Source organism: Monomorium pharaonis, chromosome 3, assembly GCF_013373865.1.
Source record: "Monomorium pharaonis isolate MP-MQ-018 chromosome 3, ASM1337386v2, whole genome shotgun sequence".
Lineage (NCBI taxonomy): Eukaryota > Metazoa > Arthropoda > Insecta > Hymenoptera > Formicidae > Monomorium > Monomorium pharaonis.
Genome location: NC_050469.1, coordinates 27,516,557 through 27,537,441, shown reverse-complemented (window position 1 = coordinate 27,537,441; position 20,885 = coordinate 27,516,557). Strand labels below are relative to the sequence as shown.

The 20,885-nt window shown below is 39.6% G+C and overlaps 1 protein-coding gene, 1 long non-coding RNA gene and 1 other non-coding gene across 8 annotated transcripts in view; 1 reads left to right on the top strand and 2 right to left on the bottom strand.

The window, feature by feature from the left end:
- LOC105840444 overlaps positions 1 to 3,507 on the bottom strand; it is a 105,626-nt gene extending 102,119 nt beyond the window's left edge. The window contains exon 1 of the long non-coding RNA XR_004962410.1: positions 3,197 to 3,507. This is a non-coding gene — a long non-coding RNA (uncharacterized LOC105840444). The remainder of the gene's footprint in view (positions 1 to 3,196) is intronic.
- The window catches only part of LOC105840452 (knirps-related protein), a 180,530-nt gene extending 159,645 nt beyond the window's left edge, over positions 1 to 20,885 (top strand). For 5 of the 6 annotated variants that reach the window (XM_036283929.1, XM_036283931.1, XM_036283930.1 and 2 more), the window contains 2 exons: positions 14,468 to 14,545; positions 18,272 to 20,885. In XM_036283929.1, coding sequence (XP_036139822.1) covers positions 14,468 to 14,545; positions 18,272 to 19,420 — 1,227 coding nt within the window. In that variant the 3' untranslated portion in view covers positions 19,421 to 20,885. Of the gene's footprint in view, positions 1 to 5,798; positions 7,872 to 14,467; positions 14,546 to 18,271 lie in introns of those variants that run through there. The other variant, XM_012687388.3, reaches the window with a different exon arrangement.
- Positions 2,590 to 2,661, bottom strand: Trnap-cgg. Its single transcript has one exon. It is a non-coding gene; the product is annotated as a tRNA-Pro (tRNA).

The following is a 20,885-nucleotide window of genomic DNA, read 5'->3' as shown; positions in this document are numbered from 1 at the left end:
TATTTTCCCCCACGAGCGGCTCACACGATTTCGGACGTGTCCAGGTATGCGTGCACGGTAGCGAACCGGAGATTTAAATAACCGGAGTTTACGATCGCGAGAGAGATGCGCCTCGATCTCTTGCGAAACCCCGCAAACGCGTTTATATTATCCGGCGGAATTTATTGTCGCGATAAATCGCGCCTCGGAGACTCGCTTCGATATTGCAAAATTTCGATTCTACGCCAATTCGATATTCCGACGTGCCGGACCGATTTTTCATATTTATTATCACCGCCGTCGAGAAAGGCTGATGACGTCGCGAGAAAGGCTGATGACGACTGGACCACCGATTGACATTTATAATCGCCTTACCATGACCTTCGTTTAAAGTGGTGCGTCGAGCGAGAATTTTATCGAGCAGCCGATCGAACAACTTTCGGAAGTGTGGTTACCGCTCGTTTCTGTCTTTCTACGTATCCGAAGAAAGGAAATAATATAATTGTCGTCGGCAAGTTTACGCTACGGCGTTGACGATCCCGCAACAACGTCCGACGTGTGATTAAGGCGAGCTAAGTGGCAACGGGCATTTCGATGAATTTAGAAGCCGCGTCATCGTTAACGGGCCGGCAATCGATCACGCGCGTATCGTCGTCCTCCACACTCGCGATAATCTGCGAAGCAAGAGAATCCTTTTGCCGTCAAGGTCCTTCAGTATCGCGTGTCTTCGCGCACTGCTTTCAACTGCGTGTGACGCGGCATATTTCACGTTCACCGACTGTGTCGGCATTTAAGGTTTTAGTCAGGATAAATGAGTTCATCGTCAAAAATCGCATGCTGCAATTTCGTCAAATTGCACGTGGATCCGAGCACAACAGCGTTCATACATATTTCATATCGCACGTAACAAGTAAGATCTAGGATAAAGATATAGCAGATTTAAAATAAATTTTTGTTTAAAGACATAAAATAGATTTTGCAATATTTTATATCCGTCGTAATACCGGTTTTGAAAATGTATCATGAAAGTTCTAATATCATTGAGTTAAAAACCAAAGTGAAGGATTTAGCTCTATTTTATTGATGAACCCTTAAGAGAGCGTTCAGGTAGATGTCCCGTTAGTCACTGAATAGAAACTCTGTCTTTAGAAACGCATTAGGGCATCAAAGAGACCGATGTTCGAATTAGAGGGCATCACGTGGTGGCCCGACAATGAGACCGCGCTTGTGTCCCGACGTAAACCCGCATCGTTAACGGGAGATAATTCATAGATTACAAGCCCTCGTTGCGCTTAAAAAAAGGGACCTCGGTCGTACATTAATTGTCTACCTAGCACGAGGCATCTAACGCGCGTTTACGCAATGCGACACGTCGAAGGATTTCGTTCTTGGTGTATCTCTCTTTATCTCGCGTGTCGCGCAGATAAGGAGTTAATTGACGATGATGAGCAGCGTATAATTAACAACGTCACGGCGCGCGTAAATAGGAAATCGAAAGTGGAAGAGTAGCAATTCGACATCTTGTTATAGACAGGCCAACTGTCGGTACGTAAGCGAAAGTGCGATTTAAAATTTGATAACCAATAGATTGGATAAAAATACAGCGATGACACGCGACGATAATACATCCTCTTTATTTAACTTCTAAAAAAACATATTGTCTTATCACAATACACTAGATATGGCATATCTAACCTAATTTTGCTTATAATTTTCGTAAAAATAAATGTAACAAATTTTTTTTAATTAAAGTCACAATCCCATTATAATAGTTATTTAAAAAAACACAGTGTGATAGTAATAATATTTAAAAAATCTAATCTTTGTTTAAGAATATCAAAAAATATTTTCTTTCTTTTATTTTTTCTCTTAACTCCATGAAAATTATTATTGAATAATAAGAATATATTTTTCTTAACAAATCTACATAAAATTCTTCATGTAAGCAAATGTTTGTTTAATAACTATTAATAATTTCACTTTAATATTTATTACTTCGAAAATGAATATATTCTGAAAATAACAATAAAATCTTTTTATTTATGTATTCAGTATGAATTTTCATCTATGGAAAAATTACTATGGTTACTATGGAAAAATTATTCGATATTTCTATATAGTACTCTTTTATATCAAAGAAGTTTTTTCCAATGTAGCAACTTTTATTCAAATCAGGATTTAACAAGGGTTTAAAATTCTGTTTTATTGTGAGAGACAAGAAGTGTCAGTGAAAAAAAAATCCGTGAATAATTAGAAAAAAGATTAAATACAAAATCTCTAGGGGGAAAAGCCACTGAATAAGCCGCCGTCGAAGAATGGAGGTGGCAAATTACAAAAAGTTTGTTACAGTTAAATATTCTCAAAATATTCTTAAAATATCCTCAAAATATTATATTAACGTTTCTGATGAATCACGTTCACAACTTTTTGTTTGCGATCTGTGTTCAGCATTTGCCTTTCAGTATAAGCCTTTTAAATTTATTCGATTTAGATTTGATCTTACCATTGCGAGTATGGCAAATTTTTTTTCCCCCATGAAAAGGTTGACATTTCTGAAATTTTACTTTACTAAGTCGAAAAGAAAAGAGGAAAAAAAAATATATGCAACCTGGGCTCGTCCGGGATTTGAACCCGGGACCTCTCGCACCCGAAGCGAGAATCATACCCCTAGACCAACGAGCCGCTCCGACGGACCTCTTCTTATGAGAACACTAGTGGAACAGCTACACTGTTATGTTAACTAATTAACGATCTTACAACACGATTGTATGAAATATATGTGATTAGGCGTTCCACCTGCCGCACAAGTCCAGTCACGCTCGTGTGCATTCGGATTTGCGTTTATCTCACAAGAAACGGAAATAAACATCTTCGGACGAAACATATGTTTTATGCGAACTTTGCCTAGAAATTTAAGGTTACTACATCGGTTTTTTTTTCCGTCAAAATATTCTTAATTATAATTACATTGAGCAAATTAGAATCTTCAACATTTTATCTCGCTGTTCGATTTATACACAGTAACACTTAATGGTATATATTCTCAGTTCCTCTCTTCATTTTCATTTTACTTTTACCTTGCAACTTTTAAATTGACAACTATGTAATTCTCGAATTACTTTCCTAGTCTTTTCCTTGCAAATCTCAAATTACCAACGACTATGTAATTTGATGACGCGATATCGTTAAAGAGATAAATACTTCACAGCGCACTTACAAGTAAGGTACAGGGCATCGCCACTTTGTTCCATTTCTATCATCTTCCTTTATTCCTCGATCTACATGGGTAAAACAAACGACGTAATAAAGCAGCAACGATGAAGTAAGACGATTAAAGAAACTGTATACACTTGCAATCGCGGGACGGATATAAAACGTGCACAATTGATCGAGATAAACTAAGGGCGATGAGGACGGCGGAATGGGGGGAGAAGAACCGAAGATGGGGCGCCGAAGCCCGTGGCGCCATCTGTAGCCAGGGAGATACATTCGCCTTGCGTGCTGTTCGCCTCCGACCTCCGCGCGCATCGTTCCATCGGTGGAATAACCGGCGTGTTTTTAAGGAATGCATGTGTGACCCACAACAAAGTTGAGAAAAGGTCACGAAGCGTGGGTTGCGCAATTACTTTTCATCGCGCGAGCGTAATTGCGGTACCCGGGTTCGCGCAAGGGTAAAAAGAAAGAGGAAGAAAGGAAAGAGGAAGGCGGGGAAATACGTATTCTTTATGTATCCGTTTCGCTCGAGTCTTGTATTGAACCGCAAACGAGGGTTTCGTGAGGTAAATTCTCTCCCCGGGGGCTAGATGAGTAGATACTTGGGGACGACTTACCGCCTCCTCTGAAAGGGAACGAAATAATGAGAACAATAATGGGAAATTCATGACTGAGAAATCCGATACTCTATTATAGCCCAAAGCAATTAATGACACGCTACGCTTGCTCGAAAATGGAATTTTTTGTTCCTACACTCTAAAAAATTTTGTGTTAACACGTTTTACATATCCCAATTTATCCATTCAAATTTTTGTGTTAATTTAACATAAAGCAAATATGTTAAAAATAACACAAAATATGTAAAAGAAATTAACATAAAAATTTGAGATTAAAATGGTGTCAGGAGCCGAAGTTTATGTTAACTGACATATGTTTAACGTTAAATATATAACCAAAATAAATAGTTTTAATATTTGAATGAAGTAGTTATTTATGATTTTGATGAAATTAAAATGTTAAATTGACATGGTCTATGTATCAAAAAACATTGGCTAGAACCAAACAATAGAAGCCAACAATCTATGACTAATAAAATAAGGAATATGTCTATTTAACACATCGTAACTGTTTTAAAGAAAGAAGTAACACAATTTATTTATTTATTTCAACTTATAAAATATGTAACCAAGAATTCATCTATTTACATATAAATTGTGATATTTTAACCCTTAAACATAATTATAAATAGTATTAATTTAATAAACAAAAAGTGTGTTTAAATAACATAATGATGATATATTAAATTAACGCAACTGTGTTAAAAATTTAAGACAAAATTTTCTACAATGGAAAATTTTAACACAAATACAAAATATTTTTTACTGTGTAGGTAAAAAAAGAAAGGAAAATTTGTTTCTGTGATAAACGTTGCGGCAAAGAAATGAAAGGGTTAATTATTAGTCCTAATTTTACCCTTTTTCCATCTTTATTCCCAATCATCACTCTTTACCTGAGAGCATTTAGTCCTTTTCATTATTAATATACATTATACTGTGTGTGTATACATCTATAGAATAATATTTTTTCTGAAAAAAAGATTCGAAATAAATTTGAGCTTCAAAAGAAGAGATATTTCAAGTACGAGAACAGTCTGTTTTCGTTGCGGTGCGTGTACTTTTTTATTAGAGATGATCTTTAATCGTAAAAGACCGACTCATTAATTAAGCGATAATCATTTTATGATATTCCAGATTATTTCAATACAATAAAGTCAAACTTTTATTTTTTATTGTCTCGTTTCTCTGCCTCTGATCGAAAATTACAAACTATATTCCATTAATATAATAGTAAAAAATTTCTTTATTCTACCTTATTTTCAACGTAATAATAATAAATGTATTTTCTTAATTATTATAAATAATTAAGCTTTCTATCCATAATATAAATTATTAGTTACTTGAAAACATTTCATTTTCTAGACTTTCTCTATTTTTACACAGAGAAAAAGAGCAGTGAGTATATAGAAAGTTTAGCAGGTATTTTTTAAGCAAGTTTTTTAGTAAATCTTAAAGGGTACTTATATCATAAAATTTCTCTCACAGGAAAAGAACTTTACAAATCCTTTCAAGGATTCAATCTATTCAAAAATACCGAAAAGCAAGAAGCGGTTCCTTTGATATATGCATCGTATTTTTCTTATATCCGACTTTATGTGCAGTTTTAAAAATCTGAATTTTTATATCTATAATAAGATAACTAGATTAATAATTGTATGAACAAAGAAAAAATTACATAATTGTTAGGAATATTAACTGATCAAATTCACATTGTCGACCGCAAATTTACTATTGTTTTATATTTAAATTAAAAAGTTACATTTGCCATTAATTATGTAAAATTATTACATTTAGATATAGTTTTCTAGATAAAGAAATGGTTTTATTATGTTTTTATCTAGATTATTAGAATATATTATTTCTATTTTTATCTAAATAAATTTACAATTAAATTATCTTTATCTAAGTTTACGTGTGATAATCTTTATCTAGACAATTTTAAGTCAAAGTACAACACTGATTACTTCATCGCGGAGCAATGGAGACTCGATATGTCGTTCGCGCCACAGACACAATTAATTTATTGCCGGACGAATTTGCATCTTTCTCCAATGATGAAATTTTCAGGCAAGCAATAGCAAATTTTGATTTCACGCGCTCGAAATGTCGCTCGAAAAGCAACGCAATTCAGGTGTGCACACGGGAGGGAAAATCGGCGAGCGACCCAGACGAACGAGCAAACGAGCGTGATCGCAGGTTCGTTACAAGCACTGAATTTAATCGACCATCAAGCACGAGTCGGGATCGCCATGCCTTCACGGTCGTCCCTTCAAGGACGTGTCTCGAGAGTCATCTTGTTACACACTCGTTCGTATGAGTGCGTAATGTATCCGCACACTGGAACTCGAATTGTAAAATCGTAGAACGGGCTAATACCGCGTCGTGTGTAACGTAATCATTTCGACAACACACAGCGCCGAGGATCGACGTCTCGCATTAAATGTCACATTCTAAATAGCAAACCATTACATAAAGCGAACTGTTGTAAATCGTTCCCTTGATACAGAAGCGTACCAGCGTCGCCGCCAGGGCCATGGGATTTTCCCACGTTCCTTGCCCGAAGAAAGTCACGAAAATGACCCTAATTCGTCGACATTAGGCCATCGCAGAGAAAAAAAGGCATTAATCGCGACGAAAGTAGAGCTTTTTTTCCTTGTGGGCTAATCACGGCATGTCATAACGTATATCGAAAAATTAGGATACTGGTTCCTCTCTTTTTTTTATGTAACGTCGTGTATTTCGGTTATTTTCGAGAAAAAAGATTAGAGAGATCTTCCTATAGAAGAAACCTATTAACTCTAATGACTTCTTCTTACAAAACACATGGTTTTAATAAAGTAATTTGTATTACATTTATTCTTGGTTGTTATATTCACAAAAAAGAAATCTAAAATGGTTTCTAAATTATTTTATATATTAAGTCCTTAAATAACATCTTTTTGTGTGTAGTTCTCGTATATTTATATCTTCTGGTTTTAAACATCAGAAAGTTTTTCTTAGTTTTACTGTAATCCGGAAACAAAATAAACCGTGAAGAAATCTGCAAATCTTTCTCACAAAGAAAAAAAAGAACAAAGTAGAGCTTGCGTGTCAAAAACTTTTAGGGAGTCTGCAAGCAGTGTATCGTAGGTATATTGAAAAGGATAGTAGGAGATGACGCGAGGAAAGGAGTAGGAAAAGACGGAGAAGAGAGGGTACCCCGTTGAAGCCCCTCCCTCAATCCCCCACTGCATCGGAAAAGGATTATCCCCGGTGCCTCGGCAGAATCCCCACCAGAATTCCCCTGACAGGACCCACAACCCACCTGTACCACTCGGCTAGACGGTGCTCGGTTGATCCGGCTGCACAGTATGCCCATAAGGCCCATTCGAGGTATACTTACGAGAGCGCGCGGCAAACGAGCGAGCGAGCGGAGAACCGATCGGGCAGTCGAAGTGGGACCGTGGAAAATAAACGTGCCAGAAGTGGGGGCCGATTCAAGAATCGATGTGGACACCCTCGCCTACCAAAGTCATTCACCTAACGGTCATCGGCGCGTCAAGAGTCTTCATCTTCTTCCGTTATCCGGTCTCGCCAATCGCGGAGATTCGCGCTCGCCGTCGTTCGGTTTCGCGACCTGTTGCGCGAAAGAAGTCGCGGCGAAGTGCAAACAGAAGTTACAGACATTTCGGCTAATTCTGAGGTCGGCGTGACAAGTTCTGGAGCTGCCCGCGAGAAGGGAGGGTGGTGATTTCTCAGAGGACTCAATTTCGAGTATCAAACAGTGGCAGAATTGTTAGGTTGATTGTGACGAGAGACTTTCTTAAGAAGACGCCCGCACGTTCTATATAGTGAAAATGTATTTCTAAGTGTGACTGGTCATGCGGTTTTGTGTCAACATGCTTCTACCTATGACCGAGGACAATGGACCACATCTTACAGTGTTCAACGTCTTGTAAAAATGACCAAGAAGTGCCTTGAGAGGTATATCCGCCGAAAATAGTTGTGATACAATGGAATGCTCCGTCTGAAATCACTGTCGAATGCTGCTCATATTTGCACAACGTTAATTTAACAGCCAAAGTACGTAACAGTTTGCGATAGTCTGGGAATTTAATTAAGAATTCGCGCGCGACGCGCAAGACAATGTTGAAACGCCACGTCTGTCAATTTTTCACGCGACGTCTCTCTTACTCTTGAAATCGTTCTTCGGAAATGTCAGTCTGATGCATCGGGAAATTTATATAAAACGATCTGAAAAGATTCATTCGAAACCACGATCGGAGACACATTGCCGTGACGTCGTTATCCTACATCCAATAAATTTATCCAGTCAGCGCTTTCAACATTATCGTGCGCCGAGTGCAATAACTAATTTGCTAGATGCGCTCGCGCTCGGGAATACGTATTTGATGCAGTCTTAATGATATCGAACCGTGTAATTCTGCGTCATGCCTCGGAAAACGACGAGTGCGATCGAGCACGCGAGAGCGATGAGAATCCGCCGCGGAATCGGTTCGTCGCGGATTAGGCGCCGCGCGATGAGTTTTCGGTCGCGGCTCGTCAGTCCCTGATGGACGCGCGAGCGTCCATAGCCGTTCGCCTTCGTAAACCGTATAGAATTTATTCGCGACGAATCGCCCGTGCGCGCGCGCGCGCACGCGATTCGATCGAGGGCCGGTTACGACAATGGAATCGGAAATAGCGCCGTGATGCGTTGCGTCGCGCGCAATGCGAAGGACGGCGCTCCGCGTTTCGAAAGAACGGAAGTTGTTCCTCGCAAACTGGAGCCAACGTCATTCGTCGAGATGAGATTGCCGCGCGAAATGCCGAAGTCGCATCCTCGTAGGGCGGTCAATCGGCCAAATCGGCTCGATCGAGATCGTCGATTAATTTGAGCGAATAGATGCGCGAGACTCTCAAACGGTTATCGAGCGATAGAAGAATCGCCGTCGGCCGCCGGACTGATTTACGTCCGCGTTTCAACGCTTCAATCGCGAAATGCGAACCTTTTCGTAAAGTAGCAAAAGAAAGAGAAAATATTTCGACAAGAATCGCAACATATCGTACGTTTTTCGTACTTTGATGTTAACTAAGAGTGAACCATAAAAAAGTAATCGTAAAAAACTCTCCCGTCGGTTTTATCCTATCTCGCCAAATTTCTCTGTCTAGAGAATGGAATGCACGGAAACGGTACTTTTTTATTTTCGCTTCACCCTGTCTTTTCAGCGTAACGAGAAAGGAGTGGAGACGAAATGGTTTTTTTACGGGTTTAAAACAGACGCAAAAATAACCGAATACCGGAACCCCCCCGATGGTGCACATTTTTTTAGCCCTTTAGAATGAAAGGTTTCTTCTAAAAAAGGGCTTAAAATATAGGACAATCTGTCTTTTACACACATAACCGTAAGAGTTAACAACTGAAACCGCTATGTATTGTGTTTTTTAGGAAGATCTATGCTTTTCCGTTATTTTACATTCTTTGTGTTTTAACCTTTCCGTTTCTTTTTTTATGCATATCTCGATATACGGAAAAGTACAAGTAAATGTGAAAGTTACACATGTTTGTCGACCATTATATCAATTTGTTAAAAAAAGATTGTTTTTTCTGTAGGAAGATATAGGTAATTAAGTTAATTATCAACATAAGATTATTTAATAATAATATTACTATTCTTATTTAATTTAAAACTGTTTTAAGACTGAAAATTTATTCAGCACACAGCTTAACAAACTTAAAAATGTATATAAAAATCACAAAAAAAGATATCAGGATGAAAATCCAACTACAAGCGTATAAAATTACTCTTTAATTAGTTACGTTTATCTGTCTACGTTATTTTAATATCGTTGGTGATTAAATTTATTAAATTTTTTTACTTTAGCCAAACTAAATCAACAATCCAAGTATTGACGATAACACGGGGACGATTTTTTTTTTCTTGATCGTGCTCTTCGTCTTTTTCGAGTAGTTACCTCATACCTCTGGAATTCCTTGAAATTGTGTAGTCTACTTTTGTCTTCTTCTGAAGTAATTCTGAAGTATCGACACTACTACCTTCAATGCGAGATGCATATAGACTGGCTGATTACAGTTTTATTTCTTGTTTGGTGCGCATTCTTGTGCGACTGTATTGTCACATGCTCCGGAATTACAGTAATAATTATTGTGCTCATGACATTTTGTTTACTCGGTCTTGTTAAGGTTCACTACGCTCCGATGTTTAATTCAGCGTGAGAACGTAGATTTATGTAATATCTCTATTCACACAAACAGTTTTTACTCTTATAAATTTAGATTAAATCTTCAAAAGACGTGCATCTCAAAAGATTTCGTTTTAACATGAAAAATAAACTCTACTCCACTCTTCGACGGAAAAATCCTCTTTTCGAAGATGAAAGATATAGCGAGTGGAGAAGAAGATAGGCAGGTTGAAAAAGGAGGACAAATGTGGCGCGATTCGCAGAAAATTACGACGATCGATCGCTTTGTAAGCATCCCGAAAGATGGTCCACCTCGCAGCCATCGTCGACTGTCACCCAGCAGAGACTTTTTGCGCGGGAGTACGTTATAATTCTCACGGGTCCGCTCGCCTGGGTCCGCTTGGTCAATAACAATTGTATGCGGTCCACAAGGTCAGGTCTCTCGTGGCGGTCCTCCGATGACGATCTTGCCGCTGAGATTCGCTCGTGGCGATAATACGCGCCGGAGTCTTGTCGCTGTATGTCCGAGACACGAGCGCTTATTATAGAGTAGCTTTACGCCCGCAAAAGAGCGGACCGCCATCGTCGCGCTCGAATCCAAGATACCTGAATGGTTCGCAAGAGATCGGATTCGCATTCTCGTGCCCGGGTGTCGCGACGCGACGACGTCTCGTTACGATTGACGTAAAAAAAAAAAGAAAAAGACGAAAACCGAACTCTCACGTTGCGTCGAGAGGAAACGTAAGATCGTTGGAAAATTGAAAGGAAGAGGACACGCGATAATAGCTCGCAATCTTTAATCCCGCGTGCTGGAGTCGCGCGGGCTATTACGATTACTGAGCCGTAAATCAGCTATTTACATGCGACAACCGCGGCGGCGCGGGAGATCGGCATAACAAGTGCGCGCGGCGACCACTTATCGTCGCCGGGCGTAATTGTAAAATTCCCGATTACGCCGAATAATTCTCGCGAAGCGAGATAGGTAGATAGCGTTTATTAATCGACTGGGTAAAACCAGAACGTTGTCCACAATTCCTCTTCTTGTCAATTTTTTTATCCTCAAGTCTGTTTCTAATAAAAGTCATCTTCTACATAAGTTCTACGCACCTGTCATATTTTATTAAAAATTATCTTGAAGTTATAATTAGGAATATTACAGATAAATAATGTAAACTAGTAAATAACGTTGTAAAGTACATTTATAACATTTATTATTTGACATTGTAAATATGAAAACGATTACAAGTATTTAAAAAAGCATCATTTATATATATTTATATGTTAAGAAAATTTATAATAAATAATATAAAATATAATCTAATAAATTATATTATAAATTATTAATAATTTATAGATCTTATTCTACGTTTTTTATGCATTTACTTTATAATATATGTTATTTACTATTTTGTATTATTTATCTGGAACGTTCCTAAATATAACATAATTTTGTAAATATATTACATGTGGCTATTTATGTTTGACCACTTCTTTCATTTCTATGCGGAATCTAATCCGTTAACCTCGTTTGATTTTATCCAACGACATTGTGTTGTGCTGCGTTGCGACACCTCGGCACGACAACAATATCGTTTAAACATCGCAATCGCATCGACACGGAACGCATTGCCATGCATAGGAATCACCAAGTGAGACTTACTGTTACCGGATGCACACCTCCGATCAACACAGGTTGCCATTGCTCAGGCGCAGTCGGACCGTCATCATCACTATAAGACGAATATCATTCGGTTTTCGTAAATATCTGCGAAAAATATCCGAGCAATTAGGATTGCAAAACGAGAAGCCTTGATATGAGGCTGACGCTAATAAAATTATACCGAATAATTCGACTACGATTGAGAAACGCTCCGCGACGTCGCTCGTCGGTTTTGTCGGCCGTCGAGCGTCACCGAGCAAGTCGCCGCGACACGGATATACCGCTGGTTTTTCGACGATGTTAGAAAAATCTATCGCAAACTGTGGCGACAGAACGATCACGTAAGAAGAGATATCTGCGCCCGGAACGCGACTCGAAATGACAAAGAATAATTTATCAGGCAGGTAAAATGGATCTAAAGGGATTTGACGCTATCAAATCTGAGTGTTTGGTAAAGTGTTTTAAAACAAAACATTAAAGTGTTTTATCGGATCGAATTATATGAAAATAAAACAGGATAACTGTTTTATACATCGGATTAAAACATCGTAATGTTTTATTATAAAACGTTTAATACGTTTTACATAAATAATACGTTTACTTATGTTTTTAAGCATTATGTACACAGAATAGAAAACACTAAAACCGTGTTAAAGTAAAACGTTTATAGATAGAAATATCCATTGCTACGTGGCGTGTTTTCTTGCGAACAAAATGCACTTGTTGTATAAATAAAAGCTCATCGAGAGCGCGGAAAGAAGTCAGATTTCGCCATCGACATATAATCTTAGACTGAAATATGTTAGTCTATAAAAGAAATCGAGAAAAATTAGATGAACGGAATTATGAAAATTTTTATTTTAAGTATAAAATATTCTGGAATCAAAGCATTTTTGCATTTTTTTTTAGAATACATGTGTGTATTTAAACACTTTAAATGCATTAAATCCACGTTAAAATAAAACACATAAGTGTTTTGAAAAAAAGCACTTTATGCGTCTTTATATTTAATACGTTTCTAAACGCTTAAAAGGTGACTACAAGAATTTAAACATTTTAAGCGTTTTAAAATAAAACACTTAGATTTGCAATATACGGAACGTTCCGGCGACGCGGCGGGAAGTGCACGAATGCAAGCGAGACATTAGGAGGGAGGAAAAGAAACATAAACACGGAATTGCAGGTATGCCGCGGCGAGAGAGACGACGGCATCCGCAAATGATAAGTGTCAACGACTGCTGGGTGTAGGTCAGGAGAGACTCCGTTGATCAAACAACGTGGATGTCTCTTCCATTAGTTGAAATTTACTTTCCCATTTAGCGACAGTCTGTCACGTATGAAAGTCTCGCATCAGTGCGGTGGTGGGCAGCGTTTGTGCCCTCGGACCGCGGCAAACATCTGGGTCACCGCTATTGTCCCATATTCATGACCGTCGGATATTTTGATAGAGAAAAAAGCCCCGAGGAATGTGCTGGAAACATGTTGCAAACGGTCGAGCGCGAGAGAAGAGGGAAATCGATAAGCGGAGAAACGTTATGACGGTCCCTGTCTCCGTTTCCGATCGGACGCGCGCGGTATCTTTCCGCTGGAATTGCTACGCAAAATGCACGTTGTGTGCCGCAAAGGATCACGGCGTGAAATAAGAGCGACGAGGTGTGAAAACGAGACCGTGGACGGCCACGGTCCGTTTTCTGGACGATCGGCCAAAGAAGGCGAAAGGAGTTCCTCGGCCGAGGAACTCGAAAGGAACGGCCGCGTGAGAGAGCGAGACGGACGGCCGAGAGGGAAGGAAAAAAAAAGAGAAGCAAGCGCGCAAGAGTTTTCCGCTCGTTGAACGTAACACGCACCGCTTTGCCACGATCCAGCGATTCGCGCTCGCGCCGCGCTGCAAAGCGGCGGCGCATTATGCAACGCGCTTCTTCTCTTACCCAATCGTGCGCTCGATCGGTGTAGGCGCACGATAAAGATATTGCATCGTCCACTTGTCAAAGATACCGCGCGCGTCCGATCTACTTTTCGTTTCCGTTGCGTAGGAAGCGACCTGTTGCTGGAAGAAGCGTCGCACGAACGTGTCATGGGATGTCGCAAACGTACGCAATTTCGATATATCCAATAGCTCGTTAATTTCTAATGTTTCCCGACCGTGTTTCCTCATAAGTCGTAGAATCGCTCGGAAAATATGTAATGGGAATATTTAATGAGAAAACAGTGGCGTAAGATCACGAAGATTAAGTGTTACTTAATAATTAAAGAAATTGTTTAAACGTGGAGGCAAAAATGCTTGGAAAAATGCTTGGCGCAAATCTGGTATCATCTTAACACTATACTTTAATATCGCAAAGGTAATATGTAGCAAGTAGCAGGTAGAGTTAATGCAAATGTCGCATGTATAATTATCTCATTTATATCAATCAATCGATAATTTTGACTTCTATATGCACCTCATATATTATACCGGCGAGAAATGTTTGGTGTTCTTTAAAAAAAATCTTATATTTATTTTCAAAAAGAAATTGGAAAACAGAAAGAAACAACATACAATGTATTAGGAATATTGCGGTTAATAAGAATCTGACTTTATCGCTTGTGAGACAATGCTGAGGGAATAGATAAATTGTTAGATATTTAAAATGATACTATCTGAACAATGAGATTTTTCAGAATCTGTCTATCTTTAACGGAACATCTAAATTTGTCTCTGATTTATAATTACCGCGGCAATATTCTCACATTACGAAATTGCAAAGCAATTCATTTGTATTTGTACACAGCTAGTTTGTCAATGCATCCAGAAATCAATTGTTTTCTGTTGCAGATGAACCAACAGTGCAAGGTGTGCGGTGAGCCAGCGGCTGGCTTCCACTTCGGTGCATTCACCTGCGAGGGTTGCAAGGTGAGTCTTGCCGTCTGATTTTGGATCTTTCTCTCTCTTTCTCTCTTCTTTCCCAATTTTTTTTAAATACTTTTTTCTGTATTACTTTATTTGTTTTTAAAGGCCCTTGCCCTAGGACCTTTAAAAACAAAGTGTTAATAAACGCTTTGTCTGTCTGTCTCTCTCGCAATCTCTTTCTCTCTCTTATTTTTGATACAATTGTGCTGCGCAAGAGAATTAAAAACCGATCAACGATGCGATTATATTTATATGACGCAAATTCTCCAGTCTACCTAAATTTTAACTCACGCTACGATTCTCGAGAACAAAAGGCTTTCAGTTCTGCCTAAAATTATTACGTTTTAGATGCTTTGTACCTACGTAATTGCGTTATTACGGTACATTATCGAAACTGGAAAGTACATGTAAATTGGATGGAACAGCTAAGCGATGACATAAGGCCCAATCCGAGCTTGTATCTTGCACGCTCGAGATACCGCGCAAGGGGGAGACTCGCGTTCCGGGGAACCGCTCTACGTCGAAAAAAGCGCGTCCGCGATCGAGAGGAAAGAACCTCGCTCCTGATCCATCGCTCTAAAGTCGAACACGTCGAAATTTTCCTCCGTCGTCGATTTGCTCGCGCTCTTTCTCGGCCGATCGACGGACAGGGCGACGCTCTTTTCCGCGGTTTCGCAAAAGCTTATACAGCGAGCGATCGCTTTCACGAACCGCTCCGTGGCCGAGGTTAAACGTTCGGTCAGGCATGCGTGTCAACCTGGTCCGAGGTGCTCCGAAAGCAACGAGTGCACGCGCGCGCGATTTAGTTAGAACGCAACATTGATCTCCGCGCCGCATCAGCCGCGTTGAAAAAGCCGCTCGCTCGAGGAGCGTGAAGCGCGAGAAAAACGAGAAACGTAGAATGGCGATGGCGATGGCGGGGGAGGGGAGGCCGCGGGACTGTAGAGAGAGAGAGGGAGGAGAGGAGAGCTGACATGCTACGATGGGCCTGAAAACGAAAATAACGAAACGAAACAATGTCGTGCTGACGTAACCGTGAACTAGGGCGGAAACAATTGTGGCGGACAAGTGCGAAGCGCCGGAAGCGACGTCTCGAGACGGACCGGCGATCGGAACGAAAAGGTGGGACCTCTCTCTCCCTGCTCTCCTTTTTCATGTTAAATAATGAGCTCTTTACGTTTGTAATTAAATTTATAAACGCGGAATTGCATGTATCGTACCCGCGCGCTTGTTGTGACAGGCGGGAAATTTAGAGGGAGAAATAAAAAAGACAAGTTTATTTCGAATAATAATCAACTTTCGCTCGTTAGCATGACGGCACGGCCGTCGCGTCGTTCTCGAAGGTTTATTCGAAACTTAACCGTAGTAATAGAGAGAGAGAGAGAGAGAAAGATCAACACGTGCCACTCTATTTTCTTCAAAATTCTTTGTTTTCCACCTCGCGAGCATACTAAACGAGTTTCCCCAAAAAGGCAATAATTGCCGAAACATATTGTCGCTACTACGAGGCACGAGCATAGCGTGGCTTCCAAGTAGGACCGTTTGCATAACTTCGGAGCGACGGACGAAGGAGACGTGCAGCCGGGGACAGGTAATAACGGTAGCATTTTCTCAATTGTGTCATCGCTTCTGAAGCGTCGCGCGTCGCGTTCCTTTTCCTCCTCGCGTAAGCGTCCACCCGCCGCGCCGCCGGCAAGAAGGTGGAGGACAAACGGATGACGACGTCGACGGCGAAAATAAGTAGAACGCGATGCCTGCCCACTAGGTCTCGGCGATACGCGCATCGGGACCACCAGGCCGCAGGAAGAGCTCGTTTCCAGGACAAACGAACCAGAAACGATTAATAATATGGCGTGCGTACGGGCAGAAAAAGCGAAAGTGGACAACGCGGCCGCGTGCGCGCGCGTCCCTTTAAACGCTCGCCGATTCGCCGATGTGACAGTCACCCGTGCGCGCTGTGAGCGACATATAAACCGCGACGATTGGGAAATTCTAGCCATCAATCCAAGCGAGGCGAGCCGAAACTGTTGTCTCGCAACGACGTGGCTATAAAAAGCAGCGGTTCGCAATAGCGCGCTACGTTTAAAAATCTTTTAACGCCTTGTACAAAATTTATGTATAATGAATTTTTAAATATCATTTCGTAATATACGAAATAGATATTTTCTCCGCGTATGAATTGGACAAGTCCCTGCACTGGAAAAAAAATTTGGTAATAACAATATCAAGCTGATATATGATAATTATTAAGTTTCAGTTAAATAGCTTCAATTAAATATTTACAGTTAATGTAATCAGTATTTAGTTATATATATTTAGTAACCGTTTATTAACTCAATTTGTTATTTTTATTATGTTTGATTACTGTTAATTTAATTATTAAATACTATTAAATATTTTGTTATATTACCTAGATGTTTAATCGAAATTATTTCTCACCAAAGATTTATTACTATTATCAAACTGTTCCTTTCATTGTTTATTTTTTTATTATCAAAAAGAATCCATCTTAGAATAGAGTAATATATTTAGCAACTGTTTGATAACCATTTAATAACTCTATTTGTTATTATTATGTTTGATTATTACTAATGTAATTACTAAATATTTGGTTATATTAACTGAACGTTTAATTAGAATGATTTCAAAGCTTTATTGTTATTATTATCAAACTCTTTTCATTATCTCAACGTCGGAGAGAATCCATCTTAGAACAGAGTTGAAATAGCGTCATTCATTATGACCGAGATATATAGAGCGATAATATTTTTATGTGTTTCCCTCTCTATGCAAAAAGGGAGAAACAAAGAGAAAGAAATACGTCGACAACAGAGTGGGGGTTCCCCATCTCCGGCACGAAAGCAACGAGCGCGCGGTGTCGGAATCACGTGGAATTGCACCATTTGGGCAATTAGCACGAGAACAGCGGCCGCACGCGCCTCCGACCGTCGACCCCGCCACGCCCCTCCTCCTCCCCCGCCATGAATGAGACAACGAGAGTTGTACGGTTACACGCTAACGACTCCGGCGTTGTTGTACTTGTTACAAGTGTTACAATGCCGTTTGTTACAGTGTCGCGCCGATAGTTTCCACGGGCCTTTCGTCTCTCCATTCCGCGTTTCCGCCGGAACGTGAAGTTTGTATGATCCAAGATATCGTCAACGACGAATCGATGACGAATCCGTAGCACGATATTACTTTTAATCAATGTAAAAAAACAAGAGTAAATTTTTAGGAAAATTAATGGTAGAATTGCAAACGTGAATGTGAAGGACGTGCAGAACACTTTAAGCTCTCGAGAGCGTAAGTTGATCTTAGAGAAGAATAAGTGAACATGATTGGCTTAATTTCTTACTAACGACTAACGACTCATTGTAGACGAGGCTTTAAAGTTCGAGATTTAACAATGCTGTAAAAAAATACGACCTTCTTTACAGAAATACATACATTTTTATTCTTCTTTTTTTTTCTAACAATAGGCACTCATTTCCCGACACGTAATATTTCATCTACGGAATTAAATGTTCACTTTTCGTGTATAATTAATTGAATTCTTGACTGGACAATTATTTATTTGCATATTCTCGAGCGCAGTTTCCACGCAGTTTTTTACAATTGTGTGTCACGTCAACTCGACTCTCGATGCATTGATTTTTAACGCGCGCGAGCGAACGCATTTTGTATGCAGTACATTAGTGCTAATTGGCTCGACCATGATTCTTGTTGCAGTCTTTCTTCGGACGCTCGTACAACAACTTAGCAACCATCGCCGACTGCAAGAACGACGGCAAGTGCGTGATAAATAAGAAGAATCGCACCGCGTGTAAATCTTGCCGTCTGAGAAAATGCATCTACGTCGGGATGTCAAAGTCTGGCTCGCGGTATGGTCGCAGGTCGAACTGGTTCAAGATCCACTGTCTCTTACAGCAGCAGCAACAGCAAGAACAGCAGCAGCAGATAGAACAGCAGATGCAACAGCAACAGCCGTTGCAGCAGCGCCAGCAGCAGCAACACTACCAGCCGGCTCTTCTCATGTCCCATCAATTGTCGCAGCAGCAACGTAACCCGACGAGTTCACCCATCCATGGCATTCACGGCAATCAAAGCAGGGACGAACCCTCGATGCTGAGCGCAGACTCGCCCAACATAAGCTCACCCGAGTCTCACAATAGCGACAGCTCCGTCGATGTCTCCGAAAGGAGAGCGGCCTTCGCCGGACATCACAGTATGCGGCCACTTTCGCACTTGCCACCAGTTGATTTGTCTGCCCTGGGCCTGCCATTGGGCTTCCCTCTCGGCGGTATGTCACTCCTGCCGTCGGCCTTCCTGCCACCACCCGGGCTCACCATGTTTCCACCCTACGCTCACGTATACGCGGCGCCACACGGCGCATCTCATCCCCTTATGCCGAATCATTCGTCCAGCCTGCTGCAACGTTCGCCGACGGCAACTACGAACGATGAAAACGCCGACGAGCCCGCGACCGCCACGACGTCGACCATGACAACGACCGTAGCCACGACGACCACGTTAAGAATCTCAACGTCGTCAACCGACGACAAAGACTCCTATGAGAAAAACAACAATAATGACCGATTCTGTCTGGATATGGCCCTAAAGAGAGAAACGAGCGAGCAAACGTTGGAGAGATCGCGGAAGAGTATGCGACTTTCCGAAGGTAGTTCAACCGAATGCAGTCCGGAACGGGAAGTCGCCTGCCCACCGCCGCAGGATAATCCAATAGATCTCTCCATGAAAGCCGCTGTGACACCTGTTAGCGATCATCTACAGAACGAGATAGAAGATGAAATAGATAACGTCAGTGATGCAGAAAACTCGGCCGCGAAGAAACCCATAGATTTAACAACAAAATCCTAACTGACCATAATTTAAAAGAACAAGAACAATTGTAGATAGAAACGAGGATGTTTCCTTCCTCTCTAATGGACATCTGTCCCTATTGGGACAAAACGTATCACGCTTTATTTAAATTTATTCACCTACATAGTTGTTCTTTAGTTTATTCCAAAAACGATAATGTTTTACAATAATATTCCCCGATAGGCATATTGTGCAAATATTGCACATTGTATTGCAAATGTAATTTAATAAATTGTCCCATCGTGGTTATTATTAACTCTTCACATGGAAAATGCAAGGGATAAGAATATTTTTTATCTCGCTGTTCTCTGGTTACACAATCCCGTGTATATAAGTGAATAGCTTTCTCGTCGCGTGATTGTCCTGTCATTCATATGCACAGGATCAAATTATTATAGATTATCCTTCGAGAGAATAAAATTTGTTCCGTTTGAAACCAGAAATGATACGCCACAAAGTTTAATTTTTGCGGGTTTTTACGGCCTATTTTTAGTTTTATTTAATTGAACACGGACGTTATTGCGCACTAACAACGAAAATTACATTCGATAAATACGAAGTAGAAAACGATTTGTTTATATCATTTAAATCTTTAAGTAGCGAAATAAAATAGTTTATTACATTGACGAGGCACTTGCGTTGGTATTTATGTTAATATTAGCAAGAGAGCAAAAGAGCAAGAGAGCGAGAAAGAGAGAGAGAGAGAAAGAGAAAAGTTTTCAGTCAATATTGAAATTATATATATTGAAATTGGCGTTCAAAATGCGATCTTCAAAAGAAATAATTTTAAAAGATAGCATTATACATAGAGAACTTGCAATTCAATAGAAAAAAATTTACATCTTATAAAAAAAAATTAGAATTCATAGATTTACATACCTATATACATGTTTATGTATTTGTATAAAAATTGGTGACCTAATGTAATGAATTATAATGAATATTGACTAAATTTTTTTATTTTAATACTTAAAAGAGCAAAGGTATCATTCGAATTTTTATTTTATCTCTCTCGTATAACTTTCTTCTATATAAAAATTATATAGAAGAGCACGTCTTTTTTCAGTATGTTCAATAGTGAAATTTAATACTTTGATATCATCGGAAATTTTTTCTAATCTAATGTTAATCTTCCAAGCTGATTTAATTATTTCTAACGTATATCAAACTTTGGCAATGTAATATTTTAAAAAGTGAATCAAAAAAGTAATGAAAGACTTTTGGTTAAAAAATTTAATTTAAGAAATAATCGTCAGAAATTATTCAATTAGAGAATGAGTTGATATACAAATTGTACATACATTTATTATCCGTACAACATAGTATACGATTAGTTATAGTCATATCTCGTGATTTAGGAAAATTAATAAAATGCATATCGATTTTATTTCATTGTTAAACTATTTTCATAGATGAATAAATTTTCATAGAATGTTCGAAATAAGAACTGATTGAAAAGACG